General features: G+C 43.3%; 1 protein-coding gene across 1 annotated transcript; it reads right to left on the bottom strand.

Annotated features, from left to right (window-relative positions):
* Positions 1 to 1321: 1321 nt before the first annotated feature.
* On the bottom strand, positions 1322 to 17880 carry LOC144608746 (zona pellucida-like domain-containing protein 1; the record flags this gene model as incomplete). Its single annotated transcript, XM_078426793.1, has 11 exons — positions 1322 to 1593; positions 2574 to 2609; positions 2879 to 2984; positions 5326 to 5497; positions 5613 to 5699; positions 6903 to 7000; positions 10547 to 10619; positions 12755 to 12942; positions 14342 to 14568; positions 15385 to 15495; positions 17862 to 17880. Coding segments are annotated over 11 exons (1299 nt in total), but the record flags the coding sequence as incomplete, so codon positions are not given.
* Positions 17881 to 19503: the final 1623 nt, after the last annotated feature.

Here is a 19503-nt window from a genome sequence, read left to right as displayed (position 1 = left end):
TTATAGCCGCAGTGAAAGAGCAGATTAAAAAAAGTACAAGAACTGCAACGGGGAAGATTGGGAATAATCCTTTGCACTTGAAAAGGATGTTCGAGAGTCGGTAAATGACAGGGAAGAAACCGTTCTTGAATCTGGTGATAAATGCTTTCAAACGTTTGTACCTTCTGCACGACTGAAGAGGGGATGAGAGAATGACCAGAGCATGTGTAGTTCTTGATTACAGCTACTTTACCAAGGGAGACGAAGTGTAAATGGAGTCAGTTGTTGGAGGTGGGGAGGGGATGGTGTAGGTTAGTTTGCAGGGCAGTGTCAAAATTCTGCAATTTCTTGCAGTCTTGGCAAGAGCAATTGCCATATCAAGCAGATGCATGCTGGTAGGATGGCTTGTGTGGTGCATCAGTAGAAGTTGATGAGCCAATGGAAACATACAAAATTTCCTTAGTCTGAGGAAGTGGTAGAATTGATGACTTGGCTCAATGTGGCTCAACCAGATCAAATTGTTGGTGATATTTACACCTTGAAACACTTGGCCATTTCTGGGGCATGTACTGTGCTCTACTTCCTGAACCGTTGTTGTCGTGTAACCTAAGGTAGACAAAAAATGCTGGAGTAACTCCGGGTCAGGCAGCATCTCAGGAGAGAAGGAATGGGTGACATTTTGGGTTGAGACCTTGTTACTAAGCTCTATCTCCTACCTGTTCTCTTTCATCTCTAAACTTGTAAAATTGAATTAGAGCAGAATTTAGTCTCAGAATCGTAAGTACATACGGACTATAGTAAGGAAAGCAGCCTTGTGGGATACTGGTGTTGAGGATTATTGTGGAGGAGGTTTTGTTGTTTATCCTTGCAGATTACAGTAAATGGGTCAAGAAGTTGAGGTTCCAGTTGCAAGGGGGGGGGGGGGCTGAGACCTAGGTCAAGGAGTTTGAAGATAAGTCTGGTTGGAATCGTGTTGAAGGCACAGCAGGAAGTATTAACTAAATAGCATAAGAATAGATAGATTAGAAAATAAATTTAATAGATAATGGTTGTGGCAACGGCCAAAACTGCCATTCTAGTTGGAGCATTTTTTGTGAATGAATTAGCGCATCAGAATGGGAGGGTCGTAGGCTAGTGGAGGTCTCAGAAAAGGTGGGCCAATGTGATGTAGGTATCTGAAAAATATAATGTTTAAGATTCACCAAGGAATCTTAATTGACAAAAAAAAAATCATAATGACTCAGCCACCCATGTTCAATGAAAACTTCTATTTCAAGTAAACATTGGGTGCAATTTATTTATTGCACCCAAACCAGAGACTACCTCATCAACCCCTCTCTCCTCTCCAGCAGGTTGACTGGTAATGTTTATGGTTGCTGTGTCTTGTTTTAAAGTAGCAGGTACCTATGGGTGAGCTCTGTGACAGGAAGACTCAATCCGCTGAGTAATCCACATTATTGCAATCCTGGTCGGGCTGTTTCCTTTTAGGCAACAGATTCCATCTCCACATTCCGATGAATGCAATCACAACAAGGCCAGCAGCGATCACAAGCACAATGCCAATAATTGGACCCGCCATGGTCATGCAGTTTTTCTTTTTGCTCTGGGTCAGACCTAGGAAATAGGAATATAACAATCTTTGATCGCAAACACAAGAATCCAATCTGGGTTAACAGACATAAATGTGAACTTTTCATTTGTTATGAATAGGACATTCCTAGAACACCATCTAGTGGCTCAGAATAATGCCACTGCCTGATGCTGTCGTATTGAAGAAAAGCTCCTTGTGTATTGATACTCAAACCATATTAATGAGTATCTTAGAAAGAGTTTAGTTTAGTTTAGATATACAGCATGGAAGCAGGACAGTCAACCCACTAAGTCAACGTTGACCATCAATCACCAGTTCACACTAGTTCTATGCTATGCCACTTTTACAACCACTCCCTACACTCTAGGGACAACTTTATAGATGTCAATTAACCTACAAACCCGCATGACTTTGGTATGTGGGAGGAAACCGGAACACCTTGTGGAAACCCATGCAGTCACAGAGAGAATGTGCAAACTCCACATACTGTAGACATCATCCAAGGTCAGGATTGAACCCGGGTCTCTGGGACTGAGAGGCAGCAGCTCTACCTGCTGTGCGACCGTGCCACCACCTTAAAGCTATGCCCTCTAGTTTTTGAAACTTCCACCCTGTGAAAAAGGCTCTGACTGGACATTGACAATTGAAACATTACCACTGCTGAGGCATCATTTTAAGGCATCAACACAGAGGAATGAACCATTTTCTGGCCCCTCAGCAAAGTATATGAAGCAAGAGTTTGAAGCTCATCAGTAATGGAAGGCATTGGAAAGTTTAACAACATCAAACTACACAAAGATCTCCATCACAAGGTGCTTTGTGCCTGGGAGTCTTAGTTTAGTTCAGAGACACAGCGCAGAAACAGGCCCTTCAGTCCAGAGTCCGCACCGACCAGCAATCCCCGCACATTAACACTATCCTACACACACTAGGGACAATTTACATTTATATCAAGCCAATTAACCCACAAACAATATTCCCTTGTATTATTTCTGCCACTTACCATTCAGAGGTGCTGGGGTTCCAGCAGTCAAAAACTCTGAAGCAAATAACAACAGAAATTAATGTTTCAGGGAGGACAAGTGAGGTCACAGCAAAGCAGAATTAAATCTAAATCTAAATTAAAGTTCTGTATTAATTGAAGCAAGAAAACTTCTCAGATGAGGTTTCTGATTAAATAATTACCCTTAAAGGGAGAGGAATGTTACCCACCAGACCCTCTTCTTACACCAAAGGGAACCATAAAGGCTGGATCAATTATTTGTTTAGAAGCAGTTTAACTTCTGACCACTGCTATTTCAGTTGTACCTTCTTCCCTCGTGTATATGGGTCCAGATGAAACTGTGACGGTTTGTGTTGTCAATCTTTCATTGGTGAAAATCCCTCGGTTTTGTGTCTTTCCATCAAAGCAGTCCTGTGTGGTTCACAAGCAAAGAGCGAGATTTATACATCATCGCAGAGCACCAAAGGAGACCATTTCTGCTGGCCTTAACAACAGTGCAATTCGTCGCACCCCTTTGCTTTTTCTCAATCACACTACATTTTTTGTTCCCTTTCAAATATTGTTCAATTCCCTTTTGTAAAATTACTATTGAATTTGCTTCCCCCACCCTTTCAGGCAGCACATTCCAGATTACTATCAACTTTGAGCATAAACAAGCATTTCTTGAATTTACTTTTGGTTTTCTTGCCAATTATGTTAAATTAATGTGTTTAATTTAACACACTAGCAATACTGTAAGTGTTTTCTCCAATCCTACACTGCCACATAGGAGTTATTAAAATGGACAGTAACTGCTTTGGACTAACAGTTTGTCTCAGAGAATCAAAGGAATGTAGTGTAATACAGAGCCAGAAAAGGTCACCAGTCTCCATTGGCACATCCTTTGATTGCAGATTTACAAAAATATTAAGCCTTGAGGAGAATCCCATGTGGAATGTTTTAGGGAGGAGTAAGGATAAGTGGAGGGGGACTAACTGTGCACAAAGTTACTCCAGATTAGATCTATTCTTGAGAGACTTGAAGCAAACCATAAATTTACCACCTCAACTTTTCCACACCCAGGAAGTACAATGGGAGCATTGTAAGTCAGGAGAGGCAAGAGGACAATGGCTTAGAAAACATTTCCTGCACTACAGTAAAAGTGAACAGCTAACAAATACTGCAATTATGAAATAAATAACACGAAATTCTGGAAATATTCAGATGGCCAAGCAGCACCTGGGGAGAGAGTAAAAGAGGTTATTTCTGGTCAAGTGCAGCCAGGGCACTGTGTTTGGAGTCACTGTGATGGATGTTTGTGTTGGGGTTGTGTCTTGTGTTTTTTGTACTGCTGGCTAAGTAATCTCGTTCTGTACGAATGACAAATAAAGCTATTTTGGATTTTGGGAATTTGCGGTATCACAGTGCCAGAGATCCCTGTTCAATCGTGACCTTCGGTGCTGTTTGTGTGGCGTTTGCACATTCACCTTGTGACCACGTGGGGTTACTCTGGATTCTCAGATTTCCTCCCACATCTCAAAAACATGTCAATTTGCAAGTTAAATGTCATCTGTAAATTATCCCGAGTATGGAGATGGGTGGTAGAATCTGGAGGAAGTTGTTGAGAACATGGAGAGTTTGTAAGAATGTTTAGAATTAATGTAAATGAGTGACGGTCAGTGCAGACTTGATGGGCTGAAGGGCCTGGTTTGATGCTGCATCTCTCTGTGACTACAACCTCTCATTAAATAAGCTTGGTAACATCCAGGATAAAGTCTGCTTGATTGATCCACCACATTAAAACATTCACTCCTTACACCATCAGTTCATTGTGGCTGCCATTTGTACCATTTCCAGACAAATTGCAACAATTTGCTAACTTTCTTTAATTTGAATTCCCTCGTGAATCTGCCACCTCTAATGTATATAGCGAGACAAGGGCAAGAGACACATGGAAACATCCTGATCTGCATGTTCCATTCTGACTTGGAAATATTGTTTACTTGTCTAAATCCTGGAGTAACCAGCAGAACACTAATTCAGGACAATCTACCCAACGCCTTTAGTGCTTTGGGAAGAAAGTCACCACACATTCTCAAGGATGAAAATAGGCAAGAAGTTCTGCCTTCCACAGCCATGTATGAATTTTTAAAAACCCTATATGAACCCCCCCCCCAACCTGTAACACACACCAGTTTATACAAATCATCCTAAACTGTGTAACTCTTCCAAATGTAATATCTGCAAAATGAATTTCACTGTGCAGTTGCATGTGTGACAACGAAAGCACTATTAAGTATTGAACTATGCATTTTATCCCTAAATGTGTAAAGTATCCAGACTGTGCAACACATCTCAATCTATACAATTAGAGTTCACAAACCACCAAAACAAACTTCCAGCTCACCAAAATCTCCACACTGACCAACCATCAAATGCCCATTTATACTAATGCCATTTATTTAATTCTTCCCACATTGCCAATCACCAGATTCTTCAATTGACCTGGTGAACAAACGGCAATTTACGATGGTCAAATAACCTACCACCCCCTCTCCCCCTCAATTTATGTGATGCGGGAGGAAAGCAAAAGGAAACCTTCAGTCAGAGGGAGTGTGGGCAAACTCTGCAACGATGGTGCCAGAGGTCAGGATTGAACAGAGTTTGTTGAGGCTGTGGGGCAGCAGTTCTAGCCGAGCCACTCTGCTACCCAGCAATGCAACCTGCCCATGTTCATCTCACACGCTATATTGTGCAAATGGTGGGCACTCACTTGTAGCAAAGTCTGACAGGCTTTGGCTTCACAAAGCCTGGTAATACAGTGTACATAGATGGCCGAGAGCTTCCTGTCCCGTTGCTCGTTAAAACGGAAGGTGTCAAAAACAAACCAGGATTTCCTGCCGATTCCATTTCCGATGAGAGTTGTGCGAGGGCTAATGTTGCAGCTGGAGGTGCAAAGATGGAGAATGGATGTTAGCAATGGAGCAAACATTTCACTCCATCCCGATCTTCACTCCGATTTAATATAAAATCAGATCAGTTCGGCTTCAGAGACGTTACCCAGTGAAGAAGGTATATCCAGTGTCAAGCGAGGAGTGATTAAATGGAGTTGGTGTGGCAAAACAGTGATCCAGGAAGAGATTAAAGCTGAAAATCAAACACAGATAATCTATTAGACACAGACTTCAGAAACAATTCATCCCTTAGTTTACATCCTTGGACAAATTCTTCCCAGCTGTTGTCAGGCAACTGAACCATCCAACCAACAACTAGTATTGTCCTGAGCTGCTATCTATCACATTGCAGACCCTCAGAATATCTTTGATCGGACTTTACCAGATTTTATCTTGCACTAAGCGTTATTCACATTATTCCCTTTATCATGTCTCTGTACACTATGGACGGCTCAATTTTAATCATGTATTGTCTTTCTGCTGACTGGTGAGCACGCAACAAAAGCTTTTCACTGTATACGTGACAATAAACTATAATCAAACTCAACACTTGCCCACTCCTATCTCTAAATTCCTGAAGGAGGGCATTCTGGATAAGATTCTGATGCCCAGGAGTCATTCTTCAAGGAAATAACAGTTAGATATTGGAGGAGGCTCACCGTGGCCAAATTTGTTCTGACAACCCTCAGCCAGGATTACCAGATGACTGTCTTCTTGGTTCCTGGCTGACAGACCAATCTGGTCTATTGTCATGTCCTTACTGAGATCATTTAATTACTCACTGAATATAATGTTGTGCTTCTCCCGTACCACTGGTAGCAAAATAAAGAGACAAGAGGACATCACTTTAAAATTGGAACTGATTTTGGGATGTTACCTCATTGTATACAGACTATTAGAAATTTGTAACTTTCTCCCCCTAAATGCTGCAGATTCCGGGTGGGATGGATGCTAGGGCAGGTATTAGTTGGTTTTAAGTCAACTTTTATTTGTTAAAGTTGTGTGGGATTTAAGCCTAATAGATGCTGTCGCCGACTGTCAAGAAACAGCACCTCATATTTCGCCTGGGCAGCTTACAGCCCAGTGGTATGAACGTTGACTTCTCCAACTTTAGATAGTTCCTCTGTCACTCTCTTCCCCTCCCCCTTCCCAGATCTCCCACTGTCTTCCTGTCTCCACCTATATCCTTCCTTTGTCCCACCCCCGACATCAGTCTGAAGAAGGGTCTCGACCCGAAACATCACCCATTCCTTCTCTCCTGAGATGCTGACTGACCTGCTGAGTTACTCCAGTATTTTGTGAATAAATAGCTTCCAATCAACCTCAATCTGTTAAATGTGGTACAGACCCAAAGGGCTAAATGTCCTTCTCGTCTTCCTACGGTATGTTTACTTACTTTGTGGATAGATTACCAATGCTGACTTCAACATAAACCTTATATCTGAGTGGAAGGCCAGTGTCAGGAACGATCAGCGGTGAAATGTAGTCTTGGTCCTGTTCAGAATAAATTAAACGAAAATTATAAAGAGATTGTGAAATCGTTGGTGCCAAATTCCTAACTGCACAACAAAGGTCTTACAGGTTGCAGTAGGTAATCTCGTATGCTCCATCCTTGTTCTCGCTGTGTAAAGAGTTCTCATTCAGTAAAGGTCCATTTAATGTCTTAACTCGGCCATGTTATTTACAGATTCCCTCAGTCCCTTTACATCTGACTTTATTTGGATCATCCTTCCCGAGTCCAAACAAATGAAGTTGCTACAAGTCTTCAATGAATACTGGCTGCCATTGTGGGCTTTTCATATTCTGGAACTCATAAAACTGAAATTGGACTGAGTTCAGGCCGATAGGGGAAAAAAGGTCCCCAACTCGTGGCTTACAAATAACCAAAGGACACAAAGTGCTGGAGTAACTCAATGGGTCAGGCAGCAGCTGAGGGTAACATGGAGAGGTGATGTTTTAGGTCAGAACCCTTCTTCGGATTCTAAAGCAAGAAGAGTCAAAAGAGTTAGAGGGTGAGGACAAGTTCTGCCCGATGGAGGAGGTGTGCTAATAGAGGAAAATTGAACGGGTCTGTTCAAGGAAAGACCTTCTATGTTTTTACAAATAGCACATCATAGCATGTACTGCGATTGGCCGATTTTACGATTAATGATTTAAATGTATGTGTTAAACTAAATCAATATGGAGCCATTGTTCATGTTTAGACAGAGGCAGACAAGTGTTGAAGCCAATAGGATAATTTAGAAATATTTGACATGGATTACAAACTAATCGACAGGGAAAATCAGCAACAAAACCCAACTCAGTTTTTGAGAACCTATTCTTAAATTAAACTCCAGATCCTTTGCCATGAAGGGGTGTTCAACATTTCTCAGACAATTGGACAAATTTCACGAAACAAAACCTAGATTATTTAGTTTCTCGGTTTCTGCTGCTTGTATCCAGTGGCTGCCAAAGGATCAAACTGTTGTGCATTATCTCTCTGTTCATCCATGTCAGACAGTTGACTGATAACAAGAGTGTACACTGTGTACAAAATGTGCTGTAGCAATTCAAAACCAACTTCAACAACACAACCTAGAGGGGCAACAGGCACATAGCACAAGCAGCACCTGAAGGTCACCATCCTGATATTAAAATATCATCAGGTCAGATCTAGAAACTCCAAACTACAACTGTGACATCCTATGTCAGCTTTTGCGAGGACAGTTGCATTCTGACAAAGACCCGGATCTGGTTCAACAACAACAACAAGCCCTGGTTCACAGCAGAACTCAGACAGCTCCGCCAGTCAAACGATCAGGCCTACAGGAGCGGGGATACACACCTCTACAGGCAGGCCAAGTGCAAGCTGAGAAGAGGAATCAGAGCTGCCAAGGAAAGGTACTCTGAGAAGCTGAGGAGCAAGTTCTCAGCTAATGACGCTTCTTCAGTTTGGAAGGGCTTGCAAGAAATCACCAGGTACAAGAGGAAAACCCCACGCTCCTTGGACAATCGTCAACTGACCAACAACCTGAACGAGTTCTACTGCAGGTTCGAGAAACAGAAACATAACCTTGGGACCCCCTTCCCCCCACCCCCAATCACCACTTCACACGTACTCAAAGACTGACTCCAGTTTGCAAAGTCTGGATCCGTCCCCACCCATTCCTCCCCAAGCAGCAATTCACTCCTACTCAGAGACTGGCTGGAGTTTGCAAAGACTGGCCCTTCTCCCCCCCCCCTCTTCTCCCCCCCCCTCCCCTCCCACCCCCCTCCCCTCCCCTCCCCTCCCCTCCCCTCCCCTCCCCTCCCCCCCCCCCTCCCCTCCCCCCCCCCCCTCCCCTCCCCTCCCCCCCCCCCCTCCCCTCCCCACCCCTCTGCAATCACCAATTTGCACATCCTCACAGAATGACTCCAGTTTAACAATAGAAATTGTGGAGGTGGAGAAGCTATTCAGAAAACAGAAAAGCCGGAAATCTCCAGGACCCGACAATGTTTCCCCCTCTACCCTCAAGCTCTGTGCCGAACAACTGGCACCGATCTACACAGACATTTTCAACCAGTCCCTGCAAACCTGCACTGTCCCTGCCCGCTTCAAGCTCTCCACTATTGTCCCTGTACACAAAAAGACAATGATCACTGGTCTTAGTGACTACAGGCCTGTCACATTGACCTCTGTAGTCATGAAGACCTTTGAAAGACTTGTGCTGGCCCAGCTGAAAAACATCACAAACCTCCTGCAGTTTGCATACAGGGCCAATAGATCGGTGGACGACACAGTCAATCTAGGCCTGCACTTCATCCTCCAGCACCTAGACCACAAGGGGACCTATGCCAGGATTCTGTTTGTGGACTTTAGCTCTGCTTTTAACACCATTGTGCCAAAGCTACTACACTACAAACTCTCCCAGCTGACTGTGCCTGAACCCCTCTGTCAGTGGATCATCAACTTCTGACGAACAGGAAGCAGCATGTGAGGCTGGGAAAGCACATCTCGGACCCGCAGACCCTCAGCATAGGAGCACCGCAAGGCTGCGTACTCTCCCCTTTCCTCTACACCAACGACTGCACCTCCACTGTCTCCTCTGTCAAGCTCAAGTTTGCGGATGACACTACCCTGATTGGACTGATCTAGGATGGGGAGGAACCTGCCAACAGATGGGAAGTGACACAACTGAAGTCCTGGTGCCATCACAACAACCTGGAGCTCAATACTCTCAAGGCAGTGGAACTAATTGTAGACTTTTGAAGAGATTCCCCTCCCCTCCCCCCACTCACCATCAACAACACCACAGTCACATCTGTGGAGTCATTTAAGTTCCTTGGAACCATCATCTCCAAGGACCTTAAATGGGGGGCCACCATCCTCTCCACAGTCAAAAAGTCCCAACAGAGGATGTCCTTCCTGCGGCAACTGAAGAAACACAATCTGCCAAAGGCAATGATGGTCCAATTCTATACTGCTATCATTGAGTCCGTCCTCACTTTCTCCATCATGGTCTGGTTTGGCTCAGCCACCAAGCACGACATCCGGAGGCTGCAACGGATCGTTCACACAGCTGAGAAGGTTGTTGGCTGCAACCTTCCCCCCCATTGATGAACTGTACATTGCAAGGGCCAGGAAGCGAGTGGGCAAGATCATCTCTGACCCCCCTCACCCTGGCCACAAACTCTTCGAAGCACTTCCCTCTGGAAGGCGACTCCGGACTGTCAAAGCAGCCACAGCCAGACATAAAAACAGCTTTTTTCCACAAGTGACAGTTCTACTCAATAACCAAAGCCTGTAGTCTCTTTTTTGCTCTGGTTTATTTTCACCCACATGTTTAGACCGTAATGGTGTATCCTTATTGTTTTGATGTGTTCATGCTTTATTCTTAATTGTTAACTGTATGTTTGTGTTGTCATTTGTGAGCGGAGCACCAAGGCACATTCCTTGTACATGCATACTTGGCCAATAAACTTATTCATTCATTCATTCATTCATCAGGAGATGGGGAGTCCGTTTTCAAGCAGATGTGCAAATCAGTAATTCTCAGTATAACCGATGGAAATACTTACGTCAAACAACTGCAGGCGGAGAGTGCTGCTGAAGCTACCGTTCCTTGAGGCCACTGCAATAGAAATGGAAGACCTGAATGAAACAAAGACAAAGAATGTGAGGTGAGGAAGTGACTGTCTGCAGAACCAATTTTCTTGGACTCGTTGGGTTCAATCTATGGAACACCTGTTTCTGTGATGTTCATTACTGCCATAAAACAGACAATGCTGGAAATACTCAGGCAGCATCCGTGGAGTGAAACAAGGTTAATCTTTCAGATCATGTTACATCCATGTTACCTCCATTTCTCTTCCATCCCTTCGCCCCCCAATGCCACACTGACCGCTGAGTATTTTCAGCATTTCTGATCCTATTTCAGAAGTGCAGCATCTACGTTTTTTTACTTTTTAATAACAATTCATCGGCTTGTTCAGATTCCAACAGCATCGTAGTTAAAGGCTTGGTTTCAAAGACCGATCTCTGTTGTCTTATTGTGGTGATCATTCATCATACAAGTAGTTGAACGCTTGATTCTCACTGAACAATATCCACACCTTTCACCTTTTAGTCAAAGCAAGGATCTTTCTGTTGCCCATGTCAAAAGCAAGCAGAACAACGAACTAAACCACACCATGCACCTATCCTAAACGTTGCCCTCTTGCTTTAATGAACTCAATTATATTTATTATCTGACCTTAATTACACACAATTACTTAATTATACATAGGGAGACTCGGCTTCATATAAAAAAAAATTGCATCATTCACTAACTCAAGGTCTCTCAGTACTTTACACCCATAAAGTGCTTACTGGAAGTGCTGACATTGTTGCAATAAATAAATTTGGCAATTAATTTTCACATAGCACGATCCCACAGATTAAAGGTTAATGACCATAAAAACTGTTTGTGATACTGATTCAGGAATAAATATTGGCCAAGAAATTAGAAACATTTGAAAGATCTTCTTCCAAAAATAGTGTGAGAGACTTTATTTTCACCAGAGCGGACAAAATCAGGCCTTGGTTTAATCTCTCTTCCAAACCAAGGCACTCTGGCATCACAACACTTCCTCAGTGCTGCACTGGAGAGTCAGAGTAGATCCTCTTCTCGAGTCTCAAGACTGGGGTTTGAACCCACAACGCAAAAACAAGAGCTGCAGATGAGGTGCCGAGCACTGTCCCAGGGTTTTTTTGTGGTATGTGGGCTACTTTGAATCAGATGATATGCTCAATGTCACACTCCAGTTTGTGGAAGCTTGCTCTGCACAAATTAGATGCTGCATTTCCCACAAGGAGACCATGCTGCAAAGTTGAACAACTAGGCTAGGCTTGTATACACTGGAATTTAGAAGGATGAGAGGAGATCTTATCGAAACGTATAAGATTATTAAGGGGTTGGACACGTTAGAGGCAGGAAACATGTTCCCAATGTTGGGGGAGTCCAGAACAAGGGGCCACAGTTTAAGAAAAAAGGGGTAGGCCATTTAGAACTGAGATGAGGAAAAACTTTTTCAGTCAGAGTTGTGAATCTGTGGAATTCTCTGCCTCAGAAGGCAGTGGAGGCCAATTCTCTGAATGCATTCAAGAGAGAGCTAGATAGAGCTCTTAAGGATAGCGGAGTCTGGGGGTATGGGGAGAAGGCAGGAACGGGGTACTGATTGAGAATGATCAGCCATGATCACATTGAATGGTGGTGCTGGCTCGAAGGGCTGAATGGCCTCCTCCTGCACCTATTGTCTATAATTTTGTAATTTCGCAAATTGGGAAGGCACTACATAAATACCAGATTTTTCTTTCTTTTAATCTATTCCAGAAAAATATTTCAGCTCAATCTGTTCTCAGCCATGTGTCCAGCTTATGAAACATTGATGCTACTTGCATTATCTGCTTTCAGTTTTACTACCCAAAGCATTGTCCTTCAGGTGATGCCCCATGTAACAGATCAGCTTCATGTTAAAGATCCTAAGTCATAACGTGAAGGCCTAAAGTTTCTCCTGCCTACAATTTTCCCTCATTAGATCTCACCAAAAGCAGACGAACCAATCCTTTATACATTGCTGTCTTCCTGTAGAGAAATTGACCACCATATTTACCCAATTAACAATTGTGGCCACGCTCCAAGGCAAGCAGATGAATGCGAGTGCATAAGAGTTCCTGGGAGACATAGTTGAATAAATGAAAACTCTTTATTTACCTTATGCCATCATGTAGTTTTAAAGAGCACTTACGTTATGAGCCTTGTGCTGTTAAGTATATATTCAAGAGGGTACTTGCAGGAGAATTTATAGTACAGTCTTGGGCTGTAACTGATCATCAAGGAATGATCAGTCAGGGGGTCTATAAAACCAGAGATGACCACTGACTGAAGACTGGAAAAATGGGCAAAGGTTCCCGTTCCCGGACCCTCATCAAGAATCTGGAACGCCAACAGAAATGAATAAACATGCTGTATTTCTTGTCATTAACAATACAAAGTAGACAGTTGTAACTTGAACGCACTCATGTTAATCCTACAGCTCAATCACCCTCCACCTTGACTTGTCTCTTAACCAGAATTGTAACCCAATTCTATCTGGGCCTCTGCCTCTCACCCAGTTGCTGCCAACACCGTCTCTCTCAAACCCTCCCTGGATCTCTCATCAAAGCTCGGAATCTTGAAGAGTGTCTGCTTTTGGAAGCAAGCTAGTTCAACAAGTTTCAGGGTGCAGATAGGTGGAATAGACAATTTCAAGAGTCAAAAGTGTTTAATCGTCACATGCACCCACCCACATTAGAATAAAGAAATTCTTACTTGCTGCCTTTACAGGCACATTAAACACAATTTACGACAATTTATCAGTTGTTTTAGATAAACCAGACCATTACAGTGTAAGCAGAGTGTAACTGTAGTGGTACAAAGTCCAATTTGAAACAAAGACGTGGAGATAAAATTATCTTATATTAAAATCTCCTCCCAATCCCTGTCAGCATTTTTATTGAAATCTCTGCCGACTACTCTCTCTGCCGATTACTCTCACTGATCGAGTGCCTTCCAAATCTATCGGAATCACTCATTTTAATTCTCCATTGTGGCTTTTGTCTAAATCGTTTTATCTTTGGTGACGCGAGAGGCTACAGACGCTGGAATCTTGAACAAAACTGGAGGAACTCAGCGGATCATGTAGCATCTGTGGAGGAAAATGGACTGAGGATGCCTTGCGTTCTTTCAGACTGCAGAAGTCTCCCAACACAAAACGTCATCTGTCCATTTCCCTCCATAGATGCTGCCTGACCCACAGTCCTTCAACAATTTGTTTTGTGTTTTCATTTTTGGATCTTGGTCCTCTTTTTAAGGTGTGGTGCTCTGCATCCTCTCTCTTGTATTTTACTTAAGTTGCCATTCATGAGTCCTTGTAGTGTGTCGCTCGATCACGGGGGGAGGCGGTTCACAGTTAAATCCCAATTTCTGACCATCTCTGTCCCTTTCCTTCTCTCTCTCTCATGCGCAAGTAACTTCTGGGTGCTCCGGTTTCCTCCCACACTCCAAAAACTTGCAGGTTTGTAGGATAATTGGCTTCTGCAATTTGTCCCTAGTGTGTAGGATAGAACTAGTGTGTAGGATAGAAACTAGTCAGTTTGAAGGAGGGTCTCGACCCGAAACGTCACCCATTCCTTCTCTCCTGAGATGCTGCCTGACCTGCTGAGTTACTCCAGCATTTTGTGAATAAATACCTTCGATTTGTACCAGCATCTGCAGTTATTTTCTTATAGAACTAGTGTGGCCTGTTGCCACGTTGTACCTTTAATCCAAAATAAACTAAAATTAAAGCACCTACTTTGAAACTATTGCCACAGTTGTTGTAGTCGACGTTATTAACAATGATAGAATATTGAACGACTGGTGGTGTGGCCAGGACATTCACCCTCCCGTTACACTTTGTGTCATTATATCGGCCATTTAGCGCAAGGGTTAAAGGATCGAAGCCAGCAAAGAGTGAAGGACAAAGGTTAATGGATAGGTTGATCAACCGAGCACCACAATCAATGGAGATATCCCGGTTATCTGAAACAGATAAGAAATTAACTTGACAAGATTCAGAACTACTATTTGGACATTGCAGCAATTTCTCAATATACACTTCACTTGTAACATCCAAATTGATGGCAGTCCACCATGAGACATCTCATACCTCAGTGTTGCTGTATTACATCCCACATCAGTGGCTGACATGCCTGCACCGACAATAATTGTGATTTAACTTGCAGTCCTCACCAACACTAGTGATTAACACGATATATTTCACACTAACACTAATATAACACCCAAAGACGTTCTTTATCTCTGCATCCTTCTCTGTAACTGATACCCCCCCCCCCCCCCCCCCCTCTGAAATGCAGATGGGGCAGCACCATGGCACAACGGCAGAGTTCCTGCCTGACAGCGCTAGAGACCCAGATTCGATTCTGATGACAGGTGCTGTCTGTGTGGAGTTTGTACGTTCTTCCTGTGACCAGGTGTGTTTTCTCCAGTTGCTCCAGTCCTCCTACAATCGCAAAGATGTGCAGGTTTGTAGGTTAATTGGATTCTGTAAGTTGTTCCTAGTGTGGAGCATAGAACTAGTGCAAGGGTGATTGTTGGTCGTCATTGACTCAGTGGGCCGAAGGGCCTGTTGCCACACTGTATCTCTAAACTAAAGAAATAAGCTGTATGCCACATTGTAAATGTAAAGCATTCCTCACGATGCATCGTAGCACTCTGATATACCCTACACCCTCAATGAAACATATCTCTCCCCTCACTAACTATTTGCGCGCTTCACACTTCTCACCATAACATTGAAAATCCTTCCCATGACCATCACTAACAATCAGGATGTACCTGGATATCTGTTGTACTGAGCACCACAAGGGTAACTGGCTGGTGAGCATGGAATAAAGATTTGAAGCAGTGATAGAGAGAGAAGTAACATCCTGGGTGAGGCAGCCATATCTGTGAACAATAAAAATAAATTATGAAATGTAACACACAGCACAAAACATTCTACAAAATAAAGCCTTGCTCTGGCTGCATATTCTCCAGAGCCATCACTACATGTCCACCACTAGCTAGAGGGTCCGAACCCTGAGTGTCGGGGAATAGTGCTGTGAGCAAATTTGGGCCCGATATCTGAGGAAGGATATGTTGGCTCTGGAGAGGGTCCAGAGGAGGTTTACAAAAATGATGAGTGGGTTAGCATTTGATGAGCATTTGACAACACAGGGCCTCTACTCGCTGGAGTTTGGAAGGTTGAGGGGGGACCTCATTGAAACTTACGGAATAATGAAAGGCATAGATAGAGTGGATGTAGAAAGGACGTTTCCATTGTTGGGAGAGTCTGGGACCAGAGATCATAACCTCAGAATTAAAGGGTGCTCTTTTAGAAATGAGGTGAGGAGGAGCTTCTTGAGTCAGAGGGTAGTTAATCTGTGGAACTCATTGCACAGAGGGCTGTGGAGGCCAAGTCAATGGATATTTTTAAGGCAGAGATAGACAAATTCTTGATTAGAACGCGTGTCGAGGGTTATGGGGAGAAGGCACGAAAATGAAATTGGGAGGCAGAGATCAGCCACGATTGAATGGCGGAGTAGGCTCAATGGGCCGAATGGCCTAATTCTACTCCTATAACTTGTGAACATGAACTTGTGAATGCGAATCCAAGCTCATTCCTGTTCAGCTGAAACCATTCATCATCAGACACCACAGTTACGGCACTGGACAAGCTCGACTGGAGGTTACAAGTTCGAGTCCAACCGTCGCAGATGAATAATTCCCAATTAAATCTTGTATTGGAAAATGAAAGCTATCAGGTTGTTACTAAAACTCATGTCCACTATAATGAGACCTGTCACCTCTGCACATTTTGGCCCGAACTAACCAGGTGAATTCTGAGATGCTGCTTTGACCAGATCAGCTTCAGTGGTTGTAAACTGGCCAAGGTTCCCTTGCATCATAGCCAGGTGCAAGCATTCACTGTTATACTCACAGATAGTTATAAATTGCATAGTTCCCTATCCCCCCAACCCCTCCTGATTCCAAGTCGAGGTTGGTAATCTCAGATAAGTTAGGATTTTGATAACACACAGCCAAGAGAGAGATCTGGTTCCACAGAGTTCCGCTAACCTCTAAATGGAAAGCCTAGGTAAATGGTCCGAGGGATTTCTTCAGCGATTCCCAAGATAGGAATGCCAACCATGCATTCCACTAATAGGAAACAAGCTGAGAGCAGATGGGGCCCACAATGTATAGTAGAACCCTTCACGCTCAGCAATTCAAAATGGGCCCAACTACCTCCTGTCGCCATGGACATAGCAGTAAACAAATGTTAAGTAAATGAAAGGAAAATATAATACAGGATGTGCTAGTTACTTATTCCTGAAAATTAAACATTAAACTGTAAAGGGAACACACAAGAAAACTTTACGGGTTCCATTACAATCCTGCGGGACATTCTTGCAAAATTTCTTGATGGTATTAGATGAATCCCAGCAGTATTACCTAAAATTCACAGCTACTTGGGCCAGAGTGATGTTGTTTCCTGATGATTTAATGGATATATCCGCATTTAAAAGACATTTTGACAGGTACATGGATAAGAAAGGTTGAGGGTATGGGCCAAACATAGGCAGGTGGGACTAGTGTGAATAGGGCATCTTCAGACAAAGGGTCTCGACCCAAAACATCAACTATTCCTTTTCTCCAGAGCTGCTGCCTGACCCGCTGAGTTCCTCCAGCATTTTGTGCCTTTGGTGTAAACCAGCATCTGCAGTTCCTTCGTACACATCCAGTCTGATAATAATCAGATTAAATGCCTAAGAATAATAACATTATTTCTCATTACTGAAGTGACAGCTTACTCCAATAACAAGAATGAAGTTAATGCTGTTTAAAGGAAAACTAGCCAGGGTAACTGATCAGTCCCACTTCATAGCTCAAAATAGCCACTTGTACATTCACCAGCGAGGGCAGATAATGCCTCGGATTAACATCTGAGCAGCAAGACTGAACACAACAGTGCAAGACTCCCCCAGCACAGTGCTGAGATGCAAGATTAAATTTTGTGTACAAGTCTCTGGAATGTTGCTCAAAGCCTCGACTTTGATTCACAACGGACATGAAACGTCTCAGTACAGGAAGGGCAGTCATATTCCTTTAAACAATTATATGACACGTTTTCAGAATCCCACTTAGCTGCTTCACAGAAACACCAAATGTTTGAGTATGTGGTTCGCAATCTTACTGGACACTTGTCTCAATCCAATTCCTTGAAAGACCCAAAAATGTAAATGGTTAAAGTCCACTTAGAAAATTGTACTCACTGCATTCAATTAATTTTGTAAAGATTTATCATCCATTACCCGAGGCTGATACTGGCTCCTTAGCCGACGCACTCAGGCATTTGTAAACTGCTTCATTACAAAATAATTTCACAGAGGTGTGTCATTGAGAATATTTAATATCCTAAACAAAGTGCTCTGAAAGACCCTCCTCTGTCTCCACCTCTAACACACCTTATTTCTTAACCCTCAGTTTCCCATTAATGCTTTCTTATTCCCCATATTGGTGAGGATCTCCTGCACTTGTCCAATCCCCAGATGCTCAGGTTTGGTTGGTGTCTCTCCCAAGGGGTCCATTACATGTAACCCCTCCACAGGATTATCGGCATGCATTATGCGAGAGTCAGAACTCATCCCATCTCCTGCTGACTACCAGAAACCTGCAGAGAGAGAGAACATAGGCAAACAGGAGTGGTTCACGACCCGTGTGCTCTTTGCCCTGTCCTTTGAGTTGGTTAATACCAGTCTTGGTAATTGGAACATTTCCTCGTTTCATTCAAACATTATCAGGTGCAGGAATTGCGGAAAAACATTTCAGAGACAATAACAAATTATCTTTCTGACAATTTTCTTTTTGTTGGGTGGTATTGACGATTTTTTTCTCTGTGCTGTATTTGGCCGGGTGCATTTGAAGGGCCATTTAAAAAGTTTTACTTTGTATTAACTCCAGAGGAACCTGGCCAGTGTGCGACTGAAGGTTTTTATCTGTCAGTAATCCTGGTGGACCTTCCCTGGGTGTGGTGATGTACTGGAAAGTGTCTCATTGCCAGCCCTGATATCGCAGAGTGTGTGACATGTAAAGAGAAGATAGAGTTAGCAGAGAAAGGGAATATTTCTCCATTTGCATGCGATGAGAGACCGTCACATTAGACAGAAATATAGTTGCAAAAACAAAATTAAAGGATGCAAAGAGGGTAGTCTCTGCTTTTATCTGCATCAGTAACGTTGAAGTGTTGCAGTACAATGACACTGCTGTGTTAGAACACAATCGGACAGAGTCTTTGGAAATGTTCAAACATCAAGCAAGCAGAAATTTGGCATGCGCTCTGTAGTCGATTGTGCGGTTAATCTCGATGGCAATCAACCAGCTGAGTGCATATTTCTTGAACAGAAAACACTGCACAGGAAAATTGCCAGAGCTGCATTCTGTCCGGCCTGGACTTGGGAGTAAAAATCCTTCCCGATTCACATCTCTCACCAACCAAATTCTTAGGTGCTGTCTGAAATGGTTTTAAGTTCATCAAATCCCAGTGATTCTGCACACTAGGGGGGGGGGGGGGGCAACAACATTTGTAAGGCTGCAGGGAAAGAAGGGCAGGAGTATTTAGTTAGTTCTTTCAAACAGCTGGCATAGGTATTTTGGCCCAAATAACCTGTTTTTTCTGTGCAGTGCCTTTATCGTTCATCCAAGGGCCATCGGCTTTCATCTTTGCAACTAAACATTGACATTCATTATCCATATAATATCAAACTTGTTTGTAATCTGCCCGATTTCAACTCTCTTTGGAATAGCTTCTGCTGTGCTGCCTGCATCACCGTGACTGAGGGGGGAGGAGCTTCAGATAGAAGGAGACCAGCTGATGGACTGTCCCTGTAGTGGCAGTCAAAGGATGCCTCACTCAGC

The sequence above is a fragment of the Rhinoraja longicauda genome, chromosome 32, assembly GCF_053455715.1.
Source record: "Rhinoraja longicauda isolate Sanriku21f chromosome 32, sRhiLon1.1, whole genome shotgun sequence".
NCBI classification, from domain to species: domain Eukaryota; kingdom Metazoa; phylum Chordata; class Chondrichthyes; order Rajiformes; family Arhynchobatidae; genus Rhinoraja; species Rhinoraja longicauda.
This window is presented reverse-complemented; position numbering and strand designations above follow the sequence as displayed.